The following is a 14659-nucleotide window of genomic DNA, read 5'->3' as shown; positions in this document are numbered from 1 at the left end:
GGAATGAAAGCAATAAAGAGCTTCCTAAGATCTGAATGCTTTCTGTGCAAATCCCACCCTACTCCCCAGTCCACTGTGAATGCTTTGTACGATTGTGACGCATCCTTCAGCGGTGTCCTTGCTGCTCTGTGTTTTTCTGATGGACCACTGAGTGACTCTGGCCTTTGAGCTGGGCCTCCGTAATCCTGAAGCCCAGGCTTTCACTGGGCTCCCTCTCTGCCTTTGGAATGCCTTTCCTGGCAAGGACGGGCACTTTGGTTCGACTATGACTCTTAAGTTACAATTCAAGGCTAGTTTGTTCAGTTAGGTTTCTAGTATGAGCAGCTCCGTCTCTCACTGTTAGTGCTCCCCGAGACTGCTTAGTGGAAGGGTTTGTTGTAAGTGCAAGATGTAATATACTTATATTGTACTTGATTATCAGTTTTCAAAACCAGCTGCATGCTTTGATATCTGCGTAAGGAAATATCGGAAGATAATATACCGTTGGTGTTTATTACTCTATAATTAAGGATGTGTCAGTGTTTCCTTCAAAAAAACCCCTCTATTTTCAGAAATTCATATCCCAGGCCTAAATTTCCCTATGAATTACAGTCTAATACCATATTAGGAGGATCTTCTTTTTAAGCTATGCCTCCCTTCCTTTTCTTTCCGGGGAAATAAGTTTCAGGATGTAATTTCTGGGTTATCGGTTGGCGATGAGAGGAAGCGGGTCCTGTGCTGCGAAATTAAAGGTGCTTCTGCCTCCGATGCCACCTGCTCCCTCTGCCCCAGGCCCTTTGCACCAGGCCTGGTCGGGGGCTGCCTTTTGGACCAGGAGCCAGCCTGTGCCTGTGTGGATAAATGGCTTCATCTCTGTATGATGGGAAAGGCAACAGGGAAACTCAGCTGTTCAGAACTATCACAGGTGCCACAGAGCCTAACATTTTAGTACCAGGAATCAATGCTTTTGCATTCTTTTCCTTATGGTTACTTAGAATACAAATGCGGCCAGGAGTAAGGAGACATATATAAACATTGACTGGTTGCCTCCTGGAGGCGCCTCACCCAACTGGGGACTGAACCTGAAACCTAGGTATGTGCCATGACAGGCAATGGAACCCGCCACCTTTTGGTGTATGGGGCGATGTTCCAACCAACCAAGCCACCCAGCCAGGGCTAAGGGATGGTGTTGACCAGCTGTATTGACCACAGCCTCCTCAGAGAGGCTGAGTTCTAGACCTGCCTCTACCTGCCCAGGCCCCACAGCACCTCAGCTTCTCCTCAGGGCCATCCACACTGGGGAGGTTGCAAGACATAAATGCTCACCGGGAAAGCCAGGTAAGTCACCTCAGTGTCTAAATCCAGCAGACTGTAAGATCACAGGGAGTGACTGGCTGCCCCCTACCCTACATGTTTATAATAGCAATAAACACTTCAGCTAATGGCTACTCTACATGGTCCCTCATGCCCCTTTTACACCAATGTGGGCAACGGAACAGCCCCCTGCTGCTCTGTCCACTCCCTTGCCTGGTTGGGGGAGAACTAGAAGGAAATGGGGGTCCAACTGAGCCAGGACCACTGGGCTTGGTGCTCCCTGAAAGACACATAGGTGACAATGACACTGTCCCATGAAGGGAAAGGTTTATCCAAAAATCTTTGTAACACAGTGTGGCTCCTAACCATGCCATTATCAGATGCCTTAGTTTTCTCATTGGTGAAATAGGAATGGAAACATTACATTTTCAAACCTAAAGGACTTCAAATTCTAAGAAAGGTGTTACAGAAGTATTTCTAGTAGCAGTGGCATCTTCTAGCACCCCACATTACTGGTAGGTCTGCTATATGAACGCAGTAACTAACTTATAGGAGCGTTTTAGATGGTCTCCCAAGAAACACCAATTCTTTAAATCAGTTTACAAGGACAGTTATGAACCCGCCCTAGGTTTGAACATCATTACCATAGAGCGCTGGGAGAGAATAAGGCAACAATCAGGTAACGGTAGATAATGGGAGGAAAATGGGCCATAGGGTGAGTGGGGATCTTGGTCCCTGAAATCCTATGTGCCTCACAGGCAGGGAAGGCATGCTTAAGACACTAGGGAGGACTCCTTTTCACGGGATGGCTTCAGTGAACACACAGAGCCCACACTTGGTTCCCGCGTCTTAAATTGGAAAGGGGACAGGTAACAATATGGGAAGTGGGCAGAGTGGTCAGGAAATCAGACAGTTCTGTGCTCTACCAGCTCTGAATCCGTCAAGATAAGAAGACAGGCTCATTTAACATTTTCCTAGAATTTTCCATCTTGCATAAGAAACAGTACAGGCACCAGTTACAAAAAAATGATCAGAGGCTCCAGGGGAAAAAGAAACCCATGGATGGTCCAACTTTCTTCATAGTATGGTTTCTTTCAGGGCAAGCGGGGGAGGCTTGTCCCGAAAAACCGACAGTGGGGGCACTTCCTTGGAGAGTCGAGGGAAAACAGTTTTCTGTTATAGGCATCCCAAGGTATTTATAGCTCCAACCAAAAGGTATAACCAATAACAACATTTAAGACAGGGGTCCTCAAACTATGGCCCGCGGGCCACATGCAAATACAAATATTGTATTTGTTCCCTTTTTTTTTTTTTTTTTTTTTTTACTTCAAAATAAGATATGTGCAGTGTGCATAGGAATTTGTTCATAGTTGTTTTTTTTAAAAAAAAAACTATAGTCCGGCCCTCCAACTGTCTGAGGGACAGTGAACTGGCCCCCTGTTTAAAAAGTTTGAGGACCCCTGATTTAAGACATGTAAAAAGTGACAAAGAATAGGAATAAGCCCCTGTGTACTATGACCCAGCCTAAGAAATAGACCACTGACTGTACAGGGAATGTACCGCTACCAGTTAGTATTTCTACCATTGCTTTTCTGACTTAACCATCATTGTATTTTTGGTGTCAATTCCCATGTGTGTTTTTTTTTTTTGTTACATGTTAATCACATATGTGCATATCTTTAAGCAACACAAAGAACTGTTTGCATGTTTTAAAATTTTTCCAGTTACATTTTAATGAATAGCTTTGAAGCCGGGGGTGGGGAGGGGGGAAGGGGGATATTATACAAACATTAGTTGTCCTGTATGTCAATTCAAATATTATAATGAAACATGTTCATGTCAGTGGTTTATAATATACTCACTTTATTGTTAAATATAAAATCTCATATTAAATACCACTCAATTTTGCACTGAAACCGAAAGGCACTTAGGGCTATACTTGTCAGTAAGTCAATAGAAGCATAAAACTCATAGACTAGGTCGACACTAAAAGACAGCACAGACTATCATTTGAAAACTGATTCTATCACCCACAGAAAGCATGAAACTTAAATGAAATTTTTTTTTCGTGTCTCAATATTTCTGGGTAGCAGATGCTTTCTCAAAAACAGATTTTACTTTTAAAAATATCAAATATAATTAACACCTTGAACACAAAATGAAATCTTTGCTTCCAGATGCATTTCAAGGTGTTGAAATGAATCTATGCAGCCCTCTGTGGCTGGGAGTTTCCGCCGACTTACTGAATCTGCTGCCACTTTTATGTGGCGCAACTGAAGAACTGAGAGTGAGAGCAGGGCACTTAACCTTGACTGTGTTTGAAGGACGCTTATTAACACAGGTGCATTTTGAGAAAGGTCTCTTGGCCTATTCCTGATCAACACGGTGTAATGAGTAGGGTAAGAACTAGGTGCCCTGTTATTTTATTATAGAAACATCTAGCCAGAGCATTACCTAGATCAGTGGTCGGCAAACTGCGGCTCGTGAGCCACATGCGGCTCTTTGGCCCCTTGAGTGTGGCCACGAAGTTTCAATCGCGCTGTACGTGCACGCCCGCACGTGGTATTTTGTGGAAGAGCCACACTCAAGGGGCTGCAGTTTTCCGACCACTGACCTAGATGAAGTAAATTTAGGGCCAGCATCATGGACACTGTATTGTGATGAATATAAATAAAGATAAAAAATTCTTCTTTTGAACATTACATGTCGAAAGTATTGGTCTTGTTTTAAACATTCAATTTTATTAAATTTATTCTTTTAAATGAAATTGTTGAACCGATTTTAATTTTAAATATCAGGTCTCTGGTGAGAGTAAGGGAAACAAAAATTACAGAGGCAACTTGTATTCTCAATTATTCTCTGAACTTAACAAACTATGGATTAACTTACTTAATAATACTTTGTTCCACCACAGCATGGGTGTTGGGAAGCACATGAGGCACACACACACACACATACACACACACACAGAATTGTCTTTTCAAGTGTTAAGAATTACACATTTACAAACTTTTATTGCTTATTTGCACGAATACCAAATCTAACTATATAGTTTTACAAAGTGGCAACTTTAATGTAAATTTATTTTCAGGAAGGAATGCTCTCCACAGCAAAAGACAAAACTTGATTTGAGTTTGTGGGTGTAGAAAAAACTCCATACACAGGTAACTTTCAATACTATATTTGGCAAAATCAGAAAAATCCTATATTCACTGGGGGGTAGGGGAAGTCGGGGTATTGTCAAGGGTGGGGGGAAAAAAAGGACACATATGTAATACCCTTTGTAATGCTTTAAGCAATAAAAAAAAAAAGAAAAAAAAAAGAAATTCTAAAAAAAAAAAAAAGAAAGAAAAATCCTATATAATAAAAGGCTAATATGCAAATTGTCCCCTGGGAGTTCGACCACCTGCTATGACGTGTGCTGACCACCAGGGGGCAGCACAGAATGAAGGAAGGCCCCAGTCGGCAGCTGGAAGGCCCCAATTGGCCCCGATCGCTGGCCAGCCTGGAGACCCTACATGTGCACAAATTTCATGCACCGGGCCTCTAGCATTTAAATGTTTAAAAGGTAGTTAATGCCGCTCTCTTACCCCCATCCATTAGCGAGAAAACATATGTGAATAGTTATTGTGAGCTCTAGCCCTGGCCAGGTAGCTCAGTTATAGCATCATCCCAATACTCCATGGTTGTGGGTTCAATCCCTGGTCAGGGTACATACAGAAGCAAACAATGAATTCATAAATAAGTGGTACAATAAATCGATGTTTCTCTCTCTCTCTCTCTCTCTCTCTCTCTCTTTCTCCAATAAAAAAAAATGTGAGCCCACTCTTTTCAGGACAGAAAAACACAGTAAACTGAACCCTATTTCTTGGCTGTGAGATTGTAATAGGATTTGAGAAGGCGTGGTCTCTGACATGGATCTCTGTGACAGAGCAAGCTTATTGGTGCAACTCATCTCCTTAGTGACAAACACTGCCCCGGAGAAGTGTCTAAGAACCTGTGATGCGTGTTGATATCTTTACTTTTGCACTCCCAGGGAGCCCACCTGCCAGATGACAACTTCCACAGCATTGGATAGAAGGGACTTCTGAAATAATCCCCGAGCCCTCTGGTTTGTGGGCGAGGAGGTAGTTTGTTCGGGGACTTCTCCACAGACGAGGTGTGATGTCCCAGCATGCATTTCGGATACCACACTAGTTAGGACAGGATTCTCTGTGCAAACATGGGCCTGGTTGTTTCTGCTTCCTACTCTTTCTGCATTTAAATTCCCGGCCTTGTGGATCCTGAACTCCTCCTTTCGGTGACCCACAAGCACCCCTGCACCCAGGCCTCTATCTGCTCCCCTGACCTTGATCTATTGCCTCTTACAGTTTGCTACCTATCAGGGGCCCTTCTGGACCCTACACCATTGCTTGCTCTAGATGGGATGCCTCTGGACCACTCATGGCCTTGTCCCCCCTCCTCTTCCTGGCTGCTCCTCAGCCACACTGTAAGGAAGTAACTCGTTTCAAAAGCCAGGAAAGTTACAATTTACCTGTCAGCAAACAGAAGACAGTTTATCAACAGACTTTACCTTAATGACTACAAATGTTTACCTCCTGTTTTCCAGAATGCAAAGAAAATCTTGGAAATGTCATAATATCTCACAAACATTTGCAAAACAGATCCTTGTTCATCCGGAAAAGAAACCATTGTATTCGTTGTCTCTTGACACAAGGCCAGTGTTCAGTGAGAAACAGACAGACAGGCACACACAATGACACGAAAAGGAGCTATGCTAATTAAAAAATGGCAGCGGGCACTTTATTAAAGATTTATTTTACAATCTCGCCGTTCAAAACATCTTTTACATCAACAAATGCAGGCAACCTGAGTATTGGAATCCTAAGTGACTGATCTTGAAAATATTATATTTGTAGCTGAATCCAAATATGTTCAAGGACTATTTATATCAAAATGACTGGTTTTGTTCGAAGTATTTTGATTTCTCTGTCCTTGCCCATGAAAAAAAAAAAAATTAAAACAGGTATCTCACCATTCATTTGATGGGCAAGCTGGCCCACTCCGAGTACTCCCCATGTTTGTTTGGATTACAGCTGTTTATCTTGCAACTTTCTTTCAGATAAATGAAGCTCAAATGTAACTCTGGGTCACGGAATACCTGCCAGACCCCTGATGCATACCTTCACTTACAAACCCCGGTGCCAGGGAGTCTTTCATTCGCTAAAGAAAAGTGCTACAGCAGCCCTTTGCCACAAACAACTCCGAGAGAGAGAGGCCGGCCGCCCGTTAGTCCCGGGCATCCTGATCCCCCTTCCAGGGCCCTGGCCCTCGGAGGACACCGCCGATGATAACCTGGCACCCCAGGTAGAAACCCAGCCAAGTGCGAGCGTTTGAAGCTGCCGTTTGGCTGCCATCGTGTCGGCGAAAAGAAAGAATTCAGGCACCATGTCATCCAGTACAAAGGATAAAAACGGATTCAACCGGAAATTCAATGTGGCACCACATATGGGATACATGAGCGCGGTTATACAACAGGCCACATATTTTTTTTTGAACAGTCTCCTCCATGTGATGCCGAGGACATGTGTAACCATCATAACGTCTCTAGGAATCTGTGTTTAATTTGAGTCGGGGTGGTGGCAGGGATTGGAGATCTGAAGCCGCCACAGGTTTGTGGCAGATGGCTCTGTGTCAGCTATGACAAGCAGCCAGGCTCGGCTTCCTCTGCAGATTTTCTTTTCTCTCTGATCAGGTAAATATGGGCACACTGGAAAGTTCTACAGACTCTGCCTTAGGCTGCGGGTTTGTGAGGGAGCCCCATCTGTCGCAAACCTTCCCCTGGTTCCGTGGCGAGCAGAGACCTGAACTTGCCACGCAGGGCTGCCCAGGAGAAAGGAGTCATCTCACCCTGCGAGGGGAAGGGAGAGAAAGGAGGAAGGGGCATGAACGACCCGGAGACGAAAGCATGCTGGGCATTCATGCTGTACATTTGCATCACGGACATCAATTGGATTTCAAAAAGCCACCCAGTAAATGGTTCTCCAGTTTTATCACCCCAGGAAATCCCAGTTTCTGATTGGTTTAAAGTAGAACTATTTCCAAGCGCAGGAGAAAGCTCCCTGTTTTTGTTTTGTGTGTGTGTGTGTGTGTGTGTGTGTGTGTGTGTGTGTTTTCAAATGTGTACAGTCTGCTGCCCATATACTTCCTGCTTTATGTGATGGATGACAGCTATTAGAAGTTTATCATCCAACTTTTAACTTTATATACACAAGGTATACATGTTTTTGCTAATGTGAATTTTACTTTTAAGTGGTGAAGGCACAAGAGAAATGCCATTACAACTACGTGGAATTTACAAAGCACTTCAAGTTTACTAACAGGTTTATAGTCATTATTTCATTAGAGCAGTACCTCAGAGGGAAAATGCTATTAAGAATTAAGAAAAAAAAGCCTTCCAAGTTTACAGACGAATCATATAAGGGTTAAGAAGTTCACCTCGAGCTAGGCTGCAAGCAAGCAGCAGAGGACAAGGAGTCAAAATCGCTAAGTGATCGGAATCACCCAGAGTGTGTCTATTGTGCTAAAGGTTCTTTACTTTTATTTCACTCAGACAAATCAAAGGATAACTAAGCCCCATAAAATCAAGGAAGGCAGTGCAGAAGGAGAGAGGGAGGAGTAGGGAGGACGGAGGAAGGGGACTGACAGAATTCACCTTAAATGATGCTAATGCTGCTGAAAGATTTCAGAAGTTCTAAAAATGGCACATGCTTTCAAGTCTCCATCTTTAAGGAAAAGGTAATGACTTTGGAGAGCTGTTAATATTAGTGAGCAACACCTTATTCACATCTAGGGTATAAGTTCAAATTAAAAGAGGACTGTAATGTGGCCTGGCTCTTAAAGGAAACTTAGAGTGGCTTGACTGTGGTTTGGGTAGCTATGGCCTGATCCAATTAAGACAACCGCTAATGGCTTTTCTGGGCACCGAGTCTGAGTTATAAGCTTAATCATTGTTTGGATTCACTTTTAGGCAGAAATCAGATAATTCTTCTCTCCTCTGAATAACAGCAGGTTACAAAGATTTCTAGAATGTTAAAGAACATGAATAGGAGAGTTCAAAAAAAAAAAAAAAGAGGAGAGTTCAAAAAAAAAAAAAAAAACCAAAACAACCAACAGCTATCTTCTGGAAAATCTTAAGAAACTACAAGTCACTTTCATAAGGCACAAGAAAGGATGGCATCTCTTTTTATTCCCATACAGAAGATTGCTCAATTCGTAAATAAAAGTAACAAGAGATAGGACTTCTGTCTGGGAAGTACCTACATGTACAACTGCCCTATTTGTACTCTGGCTATTTTCAATACTGGTAACAAGGACATCTCCATACATCTTTTTTTTTCTTAGAGCATTTTAAAATAAAAAGATCAAAGGTTCTCTGAAAGCATAAAGCACTGATCTCAAACACTTGTTAGGAATACTTACAAAGAAAATTCACATAGTAAAATAAGGCAAAAAAAATCTACAACTTCATGGCATTAGATTTGCTTGGGTTATAAAATGAAGAACTATTGTTAGTGTAACAAGTCAACCCTTGGCTAATTATTTTCTGATTATTTCTACAATCTTGTGTTCAAATGAGGTTTGAGAGTCATAAAGGGCTCCTATTTTATCTATGTGACAAGTGTGTGGCCGATGTGTCTAACCTACTTAGAAGAGGAAACGTCCGAAAATACCAGAACGCTGCAGTCAATGACTAAGCCAGGATGTAAACGTTTTAAAGAAATAGCTTTAATTTTTAAGATTAAAAAATTATTTTAGATTGTAATGTAATTAATTAACAGTTTCTGTATGCATTGCATTTCTCTTAAGGTCTTATGAAAAATGTGTGTGTGTGTGTGTGTGTGAGAGAGAGAGAAAGAGAGAGAGAGAGAGAGAAGAGGACACTGCATTCAGAGGAATTTAAACATTTCGAGTCTGAAACCATTTTAGGTGAGAAGTCATGGGCACAGTGTTCTGTAATAGAAAAAGTCACTTTAAGAGAAAAAAAAAGTATCAAATTCTGTTTCTGCTTTTCAGTTACTGTTTCAGCATTCTGTTTCAAATCCTGCTTCAAGTTATAGCCCCCAAACTCTCACTCATATTGAAAGTATAATGTCTCATGTGAGAAGAAAGCCAAGTGTTAGTAGCCTTATTCTAGTCATTAAATTTCTAAGTGTGTGAATCCATATGAAAAATTCTATCCTAAAGTGAACTCTATATGATAAGCAGTGGAGATGATTTAAAAAATGTAAACTTTTAACAAAAAAAAGAATAAGGTGTAAAAATGTAAAAGGAGCAAATTTAAAAATTCAGTGATATTCTATCCTTTTAGCTCTCAGAAGCATATGTTTTATAAAAGCAAAATAGCACTCTCCAATGGAATAAATCTAAAAAAAAACCCACCCTCAACATTCTCTTTACAGTACACACAAAAGACTCTTCCATTGCATAAGAAAAGTAGGTAAAAAGCTGTCTTGGGGGAAATAATTCTCTGGTACTTAGTGAAGGCAAATGTTACCTGAAAAAAATATATACTTATAAAACATAAGTGAAAAAAAGATCATAACTTATATCTTAATTATAAAGTTTTAAAAGCCATTCTTTTTCTCTTTTGGCTCTAAATCCTGCTCCAACAACCACACTAATTCTGTGGTATTTCCTGTCATTTTTACCAGTTATTCCTGACAATTGCATATTAAAGCTCTTAATTACTTATAATTCCTGAGCCATTAGATTAATTTTTAGATAAATATCATCAAGTTCTATGAATGAGAACATACATGAAAATGTATAATAGATTTATAAGAAAAGAATCCATGGTAGAAAAAGACATAAAAATGAACTATACATATAAATTCTTATAAATGCTTATGCATGAAATACATGTAAAAAGTAGTAACATGAAATAACAAGTAAGGTATATGTTATCTTTTAAGCTGTCTGAGGACCAAGTGGTATATTAACAGCATACCACTAAGCTGACATTGTTTCAGAGTTTTTCCAGAAGTTGTTCGTAAAACAAATAATTAATAGCTACGTTATGGCAGTAGCTGTATTAAAATATTTCATCTGGAGATCTGCTTTTTTTTTGTAACTAAAGGCAACTTGCTGCAGTAACTTCTGAAATGGTTAAAAATTGGCAGATGCAAAATAACAGGGCATAACTTGAAGCAAAGTTAAAAACTGATACATTTTGACAGTGGAAATACAATGATCAATACCATTCTCATCGCAATGAAAAAAATTTCTCTCTTTTGTATTTATATGAGATGATAGATGACAACTAAACTTACGATAACCATTTCACAATATATGAAACTGCTGTATATCAATGATATCTCAATAAAACTGGAAAAAATTCACCAGAAAGGGGAAGAAATCAATAATTTGATGGTGAACTCACTGACAATAGTTTGGTGTCATATATAACAAATGAATCCATTTGTATTAACACTTATTATTCTACTTCTTCAATTGTTATAATCTGTACATTTTGGTAGTCTGTCACGTCGGAAACAGCTTGATTAATATTTTATACAAACAAGACCACTACTAAACTTTAAAAATTAGGAACTCTGGACATAGACCTTGAACAACTGTTTTCTGTGGGAGGCTCCTATGTACACGATACAATCGTATCGACTCAAGAGTAACACTGACGCCTGGAACTGTTCAGTCAGCATTTTAAACTATTATGAGCTACCTTCTGAACCATTGCCAAGTTAATAGACAATGAAAGATAATGAGCTTGAAATTGGGTGTTAAATTGCATTTTTGGTTCTCTCCCTTTTTCTTGAAGTTTAACTGTTTCCTGCAGAAACAAAGTCATGTTTTGATGTATCACTATGTAAATATGTATTTTAGGCCATGAAAGGGGAAGGAGAGACACAAGGAGGCAAACTGTATTTCCTGTAGGGAGGTTATACATTAACATAGGAAAATTAAAATACGCTGGCTTATAAAACTGCTAGATTGTAAACTATACTGAATTTATGGAAAATGAAGATGCTACATTCAAAGAATATAAAAAGGTACATCACTCATGGCCTAGAGCCACCTTCAAAATCATAATGCATATTTATCCCAGTTCAATTACTCAGAAATTTAGTGGGGCCTCTTTGTGTTGTTGTTTCAACAATGTGAAATTCTTGATTCAAACAAGGGAAGAAAGATAATGAATAAAAGGATTGAACGATGATGCTATTTAAATTATGTTCCCTTTGCCTTTGCCATTCTGAGAGGAGACAGACAGTCTAATTCAAAACAAACTGAGGGTTTTTAATGTCATTTTATTAAACTGGGCAAGGGAAACATTTGATTCTTGAAAGTCATCTTTAAAACAGTTTAAAAATGAACACCAAACTTCACTAATGTTGTTCACCTGAATTTTTGAGGACTGAAGATTTCATTATGATGGGAAGAAAGGCTTATCTTCATTAGTATAATTGTAGAATCTCTCCTTTACTTCCTTTTAAACTAATGAGTTACATTAATCCAGGTTCATTTTTATAAGCCTCTTGGGGCTAAATGTAAAGGACAGTCATCTTAGAAAACAATAAATTAAAAAAAAAAAAGCATGTACCATGCATTAAGTGCACGTATTTCATAAGACCTAGGTTAATACAACTGGCATCCAGTTTAATTAATCCTTGTTAGTGTAACAACTAATATCCCTCCCTAGCATGTTTCCTTTAAACATTAGTATGTTAATTAAATGTTTTTTTTAAAGATTTCTTTTCTTTGTACTTCAATATGGCATTTATACTGCTTAAATCGCTTCTCAATAACTACCTTATAGAGATGTTTCCTTACAATATCAGGTCTCTTGCAGAAATTCTGGAGCCTTTTTGAAAGCTGTTCAGGTGTAGAATACAGATATTCAGCTGCAGGAAAAACAGATACATTTTTAATGAAACAAAAACCTCAAAGCACACACTCGATATTAGTCACTTTACTAATTAAAAATGCATATTGCTCTGTGCCGCCTCGTGTTTTACATTATTTAAGCATGATTTTATAAGGTTACCTCAGCTCACAAGGATGTTTAATGCTAAATAAGACTGTGTAGTTGTGCTGTTTAGACATCTCCTTTGGGTGATTAAAATACATTATTCTAATGTAACACAATGCATATGTGATATATTTAGTGATGAGATTTTTTTTTTCCAAAAGAACTGGTACTATTGCCGTATGTACCCTGTACAACAGTTGCATGTTATTAACTAGTCAATTGTTTAAATAATTTGGTGTGACTCTCAGTCCTCGATCTTTCTCTGTGTATATCATTAAAAAATCTGTAAGCAATTGCAGCAACGCTGACCTGCTTATAAAAACCCATCAGTATGGGATGTGTATGCTAACAATGAAGAATGCTATTTGAAAACTTGCTTTTTTGTTATCTTAAGAGAACAGATGGCAAATATAAGCCTACTCTAATGTATTAAAACATAAAATTTTCCTTAACACTAACATGTTGACTTGCCAAATAAACAATTGCTCCTGCCTAAGTTTATTTTCAAACTTTCGCATTTAGCACGAATCATGTATTAAATCCCAACAAAGACGAGAGAACATTAAAGCAGCTACCTGGAAATATTTCCGGATAAACCAAATCTTTGGGACAAAGTGGGTAACAACCACAACACACAGCTTCCAACCTAAAGAAATGTTAGAAAGAGGACAAAGATGTATTAAAAAGACATTCCTGTCATAGCCAGAAAGCAGTTTGGTTAGCCTAAGTGAACAGTATGAGCCCAGAGTTAGCTGGGGTGAAAATCATGGTCTGCAGTACAAGCCTAAAAGCCAAAGTTGCTCTTTTAAAAGATTATATTGATCATATATGCATTTCATAGAACAGAACCAACAGCATATGTTTTGTTCACTGAATTAATCAAAGCGCAGCTCTGCATTTTTTTTTTGTTTTTAAAATACTGTTTAACACATTTTATAATCAGCAGATAAACACATGTAACAACATGGTAAAGTATGGGCAGCTTTTCTTAATAATGCTGCGAAGCCCCCGAATGTTCATTTTCCAAAAATGTTTAAATAAAATAGCAAATACTTAACTTCAACACTGTAGCCGTAGAAATGATCGAGGCACTTTTCAAAGCATCAGGGGAAAAAAAAATTTACAATCTGTTGTGATGGGGCATTTTCATTCTGTAGCTCGTGCCTCCAAACAACTTGTTATTCTGCGGAATGGAGAACTGGTCCCCCTTTTATTGAAAAATGCTCATGAAGATTACCCCCATGGACATTTTGCTTTCTGGACTAAAACATGCGGCTCTTTTTCCATTTTATCAGAAGAGAATACTTTTGTTATTAAACAAAGAAACCAGAAAGTTTCGCTTTGTGACAGGCTTTCCCCAAGGACCACCTACAGGTTTTTTTTTTTTTTCCGCGTCACTGCAGTGAGGGTTAAGCAGGGGGAAGGTAATGCACCTTGAAGGCTGTGTCTGTCCTGGATAACGGCTACCGATCTGACATAATAAACCTTAAAGATACCACTGTCATTCCTGTCGGCTAGGAATTATGCAGTGGAATTCAAAACACTCTTTAAATATGTTTATTTTATGAGACACTTTGAATTGCATCCAAAACGTTGACCAGAAGAGGAATTTTATTTTGAACTGCAGATTTTTTTTTTCAGCCCAAGAAGGATTTGAAGTTATGTCAATGTTTACCTCGTTCACTTACAGGGACAAAGTACAGGCAATTTGTTTTTATTTATTTATTTATTTATTTGTAATTTAAACTGTTTTTAAGTGGGCGATGTGTCCCCTGTCTTAGTGTGGACTGAAATTAGTTTTAATGAAAAAGTATTTACTTTGAGCTGCAAAGTTTAGAAAAAGACTGAGTTCAAAGTTTTTCTTGAGAACTGATAGGAGTTACAAAATGACACGGTGGCAAGGCACAGGGCCTAGTTAGCAATTATTAATTTCAAAATCCAAGCTAATATCTAATATTCTCTCCTCTACATACAGAGGGTCCGCATAGAAATTCTGGTCGGAAGCGCAGCTCTGGACGGCTCTGTGACTGCATTATAAAACATTCACAAAAGTTTTGAGCACGTAAACCAGAGATATTCTTTATGAACGAAAAGAAAATATGCACTTTATCTGAAGACACCCTGTTTAAAAATGCAGTGCTAGTGGAAAAGCAAATACATACGAACATTCTCTTATAATTACATTAAATCAAAAGAGTGAAGTCACAGGCATTTCAGAAAGTGCACATGTTATCTGCTTTTTAATAATGGATTTGAATTAGAGTGTTCTGTTCCCCGAAAGAAAATTGCAGGCCAAGTAACATTTTGAGTCATCGC

At 39.0% G+C, this 14659-nt stretch overlaps 1 protein-coding gene across 9 annotated transcripts in view; it reads right to left on the bottom strand.

Moving 5' to 3' along the window:
• Positions 1-5514: 5514 nt before the first annotated feature.
• GTDC1 (glycosyltransferase like domain containing 1) overlaps positions 5515-14659 on the bottom strand; it is a 368964-nt gene continuing 359819 nt past the window's right edge. For 5 of the 9 annotated variants that reach the window (XM_070423067.1, XM_070423059.1, XM_070423060.1 and 2 more), the window contains 3 exons: positions 12919-12989; positions 12124-12215; positions 5516-7204 (listed from right to left, as the gene is read on the bottom strand). In XM_070423067.1, the coding sequence (XP_070279168.1) occupies positions 7088-7204; positions 12124-12215; positions 12919-12989 (280 nt within the window). In that variant the 3' untranslated portion in view covers positions 5516-7087. Of the gene's footprint in view, positions 7205-11722; positions 11856-12123; positions 12216-12918; positions 12990-14659 lie in introns of those variants that run through there. The other 4 variants (XM_070423063.1, XM_070423065.1, XM_070423064.1 and 1 more) reach the window with 4 other exon arrangements.

The sequence above is a fragment of the Myotis yumanensis genome, unplaced genomic scaffold (assembly GCF_028538775.1).
Source record: "Myotis yumanensis isolate MYYU_CA2020_CCGP unplaced genomic scaffold, mMyoYum1.0.hap1 SCAF_8, whole genome shotgun sequence".
In the NCBI taxonomy this organism is placed as follows: Eukaryota; Metazoa; Chordata; class Mammalia; order Chiroptera; family Vespertilionidae; genus Myotis; species Myotis yumanensis.
Note: the sequence above shows the minus strand (reverse complement) of the source record. Positions and strands in the feature narration are given on the sequence as shown.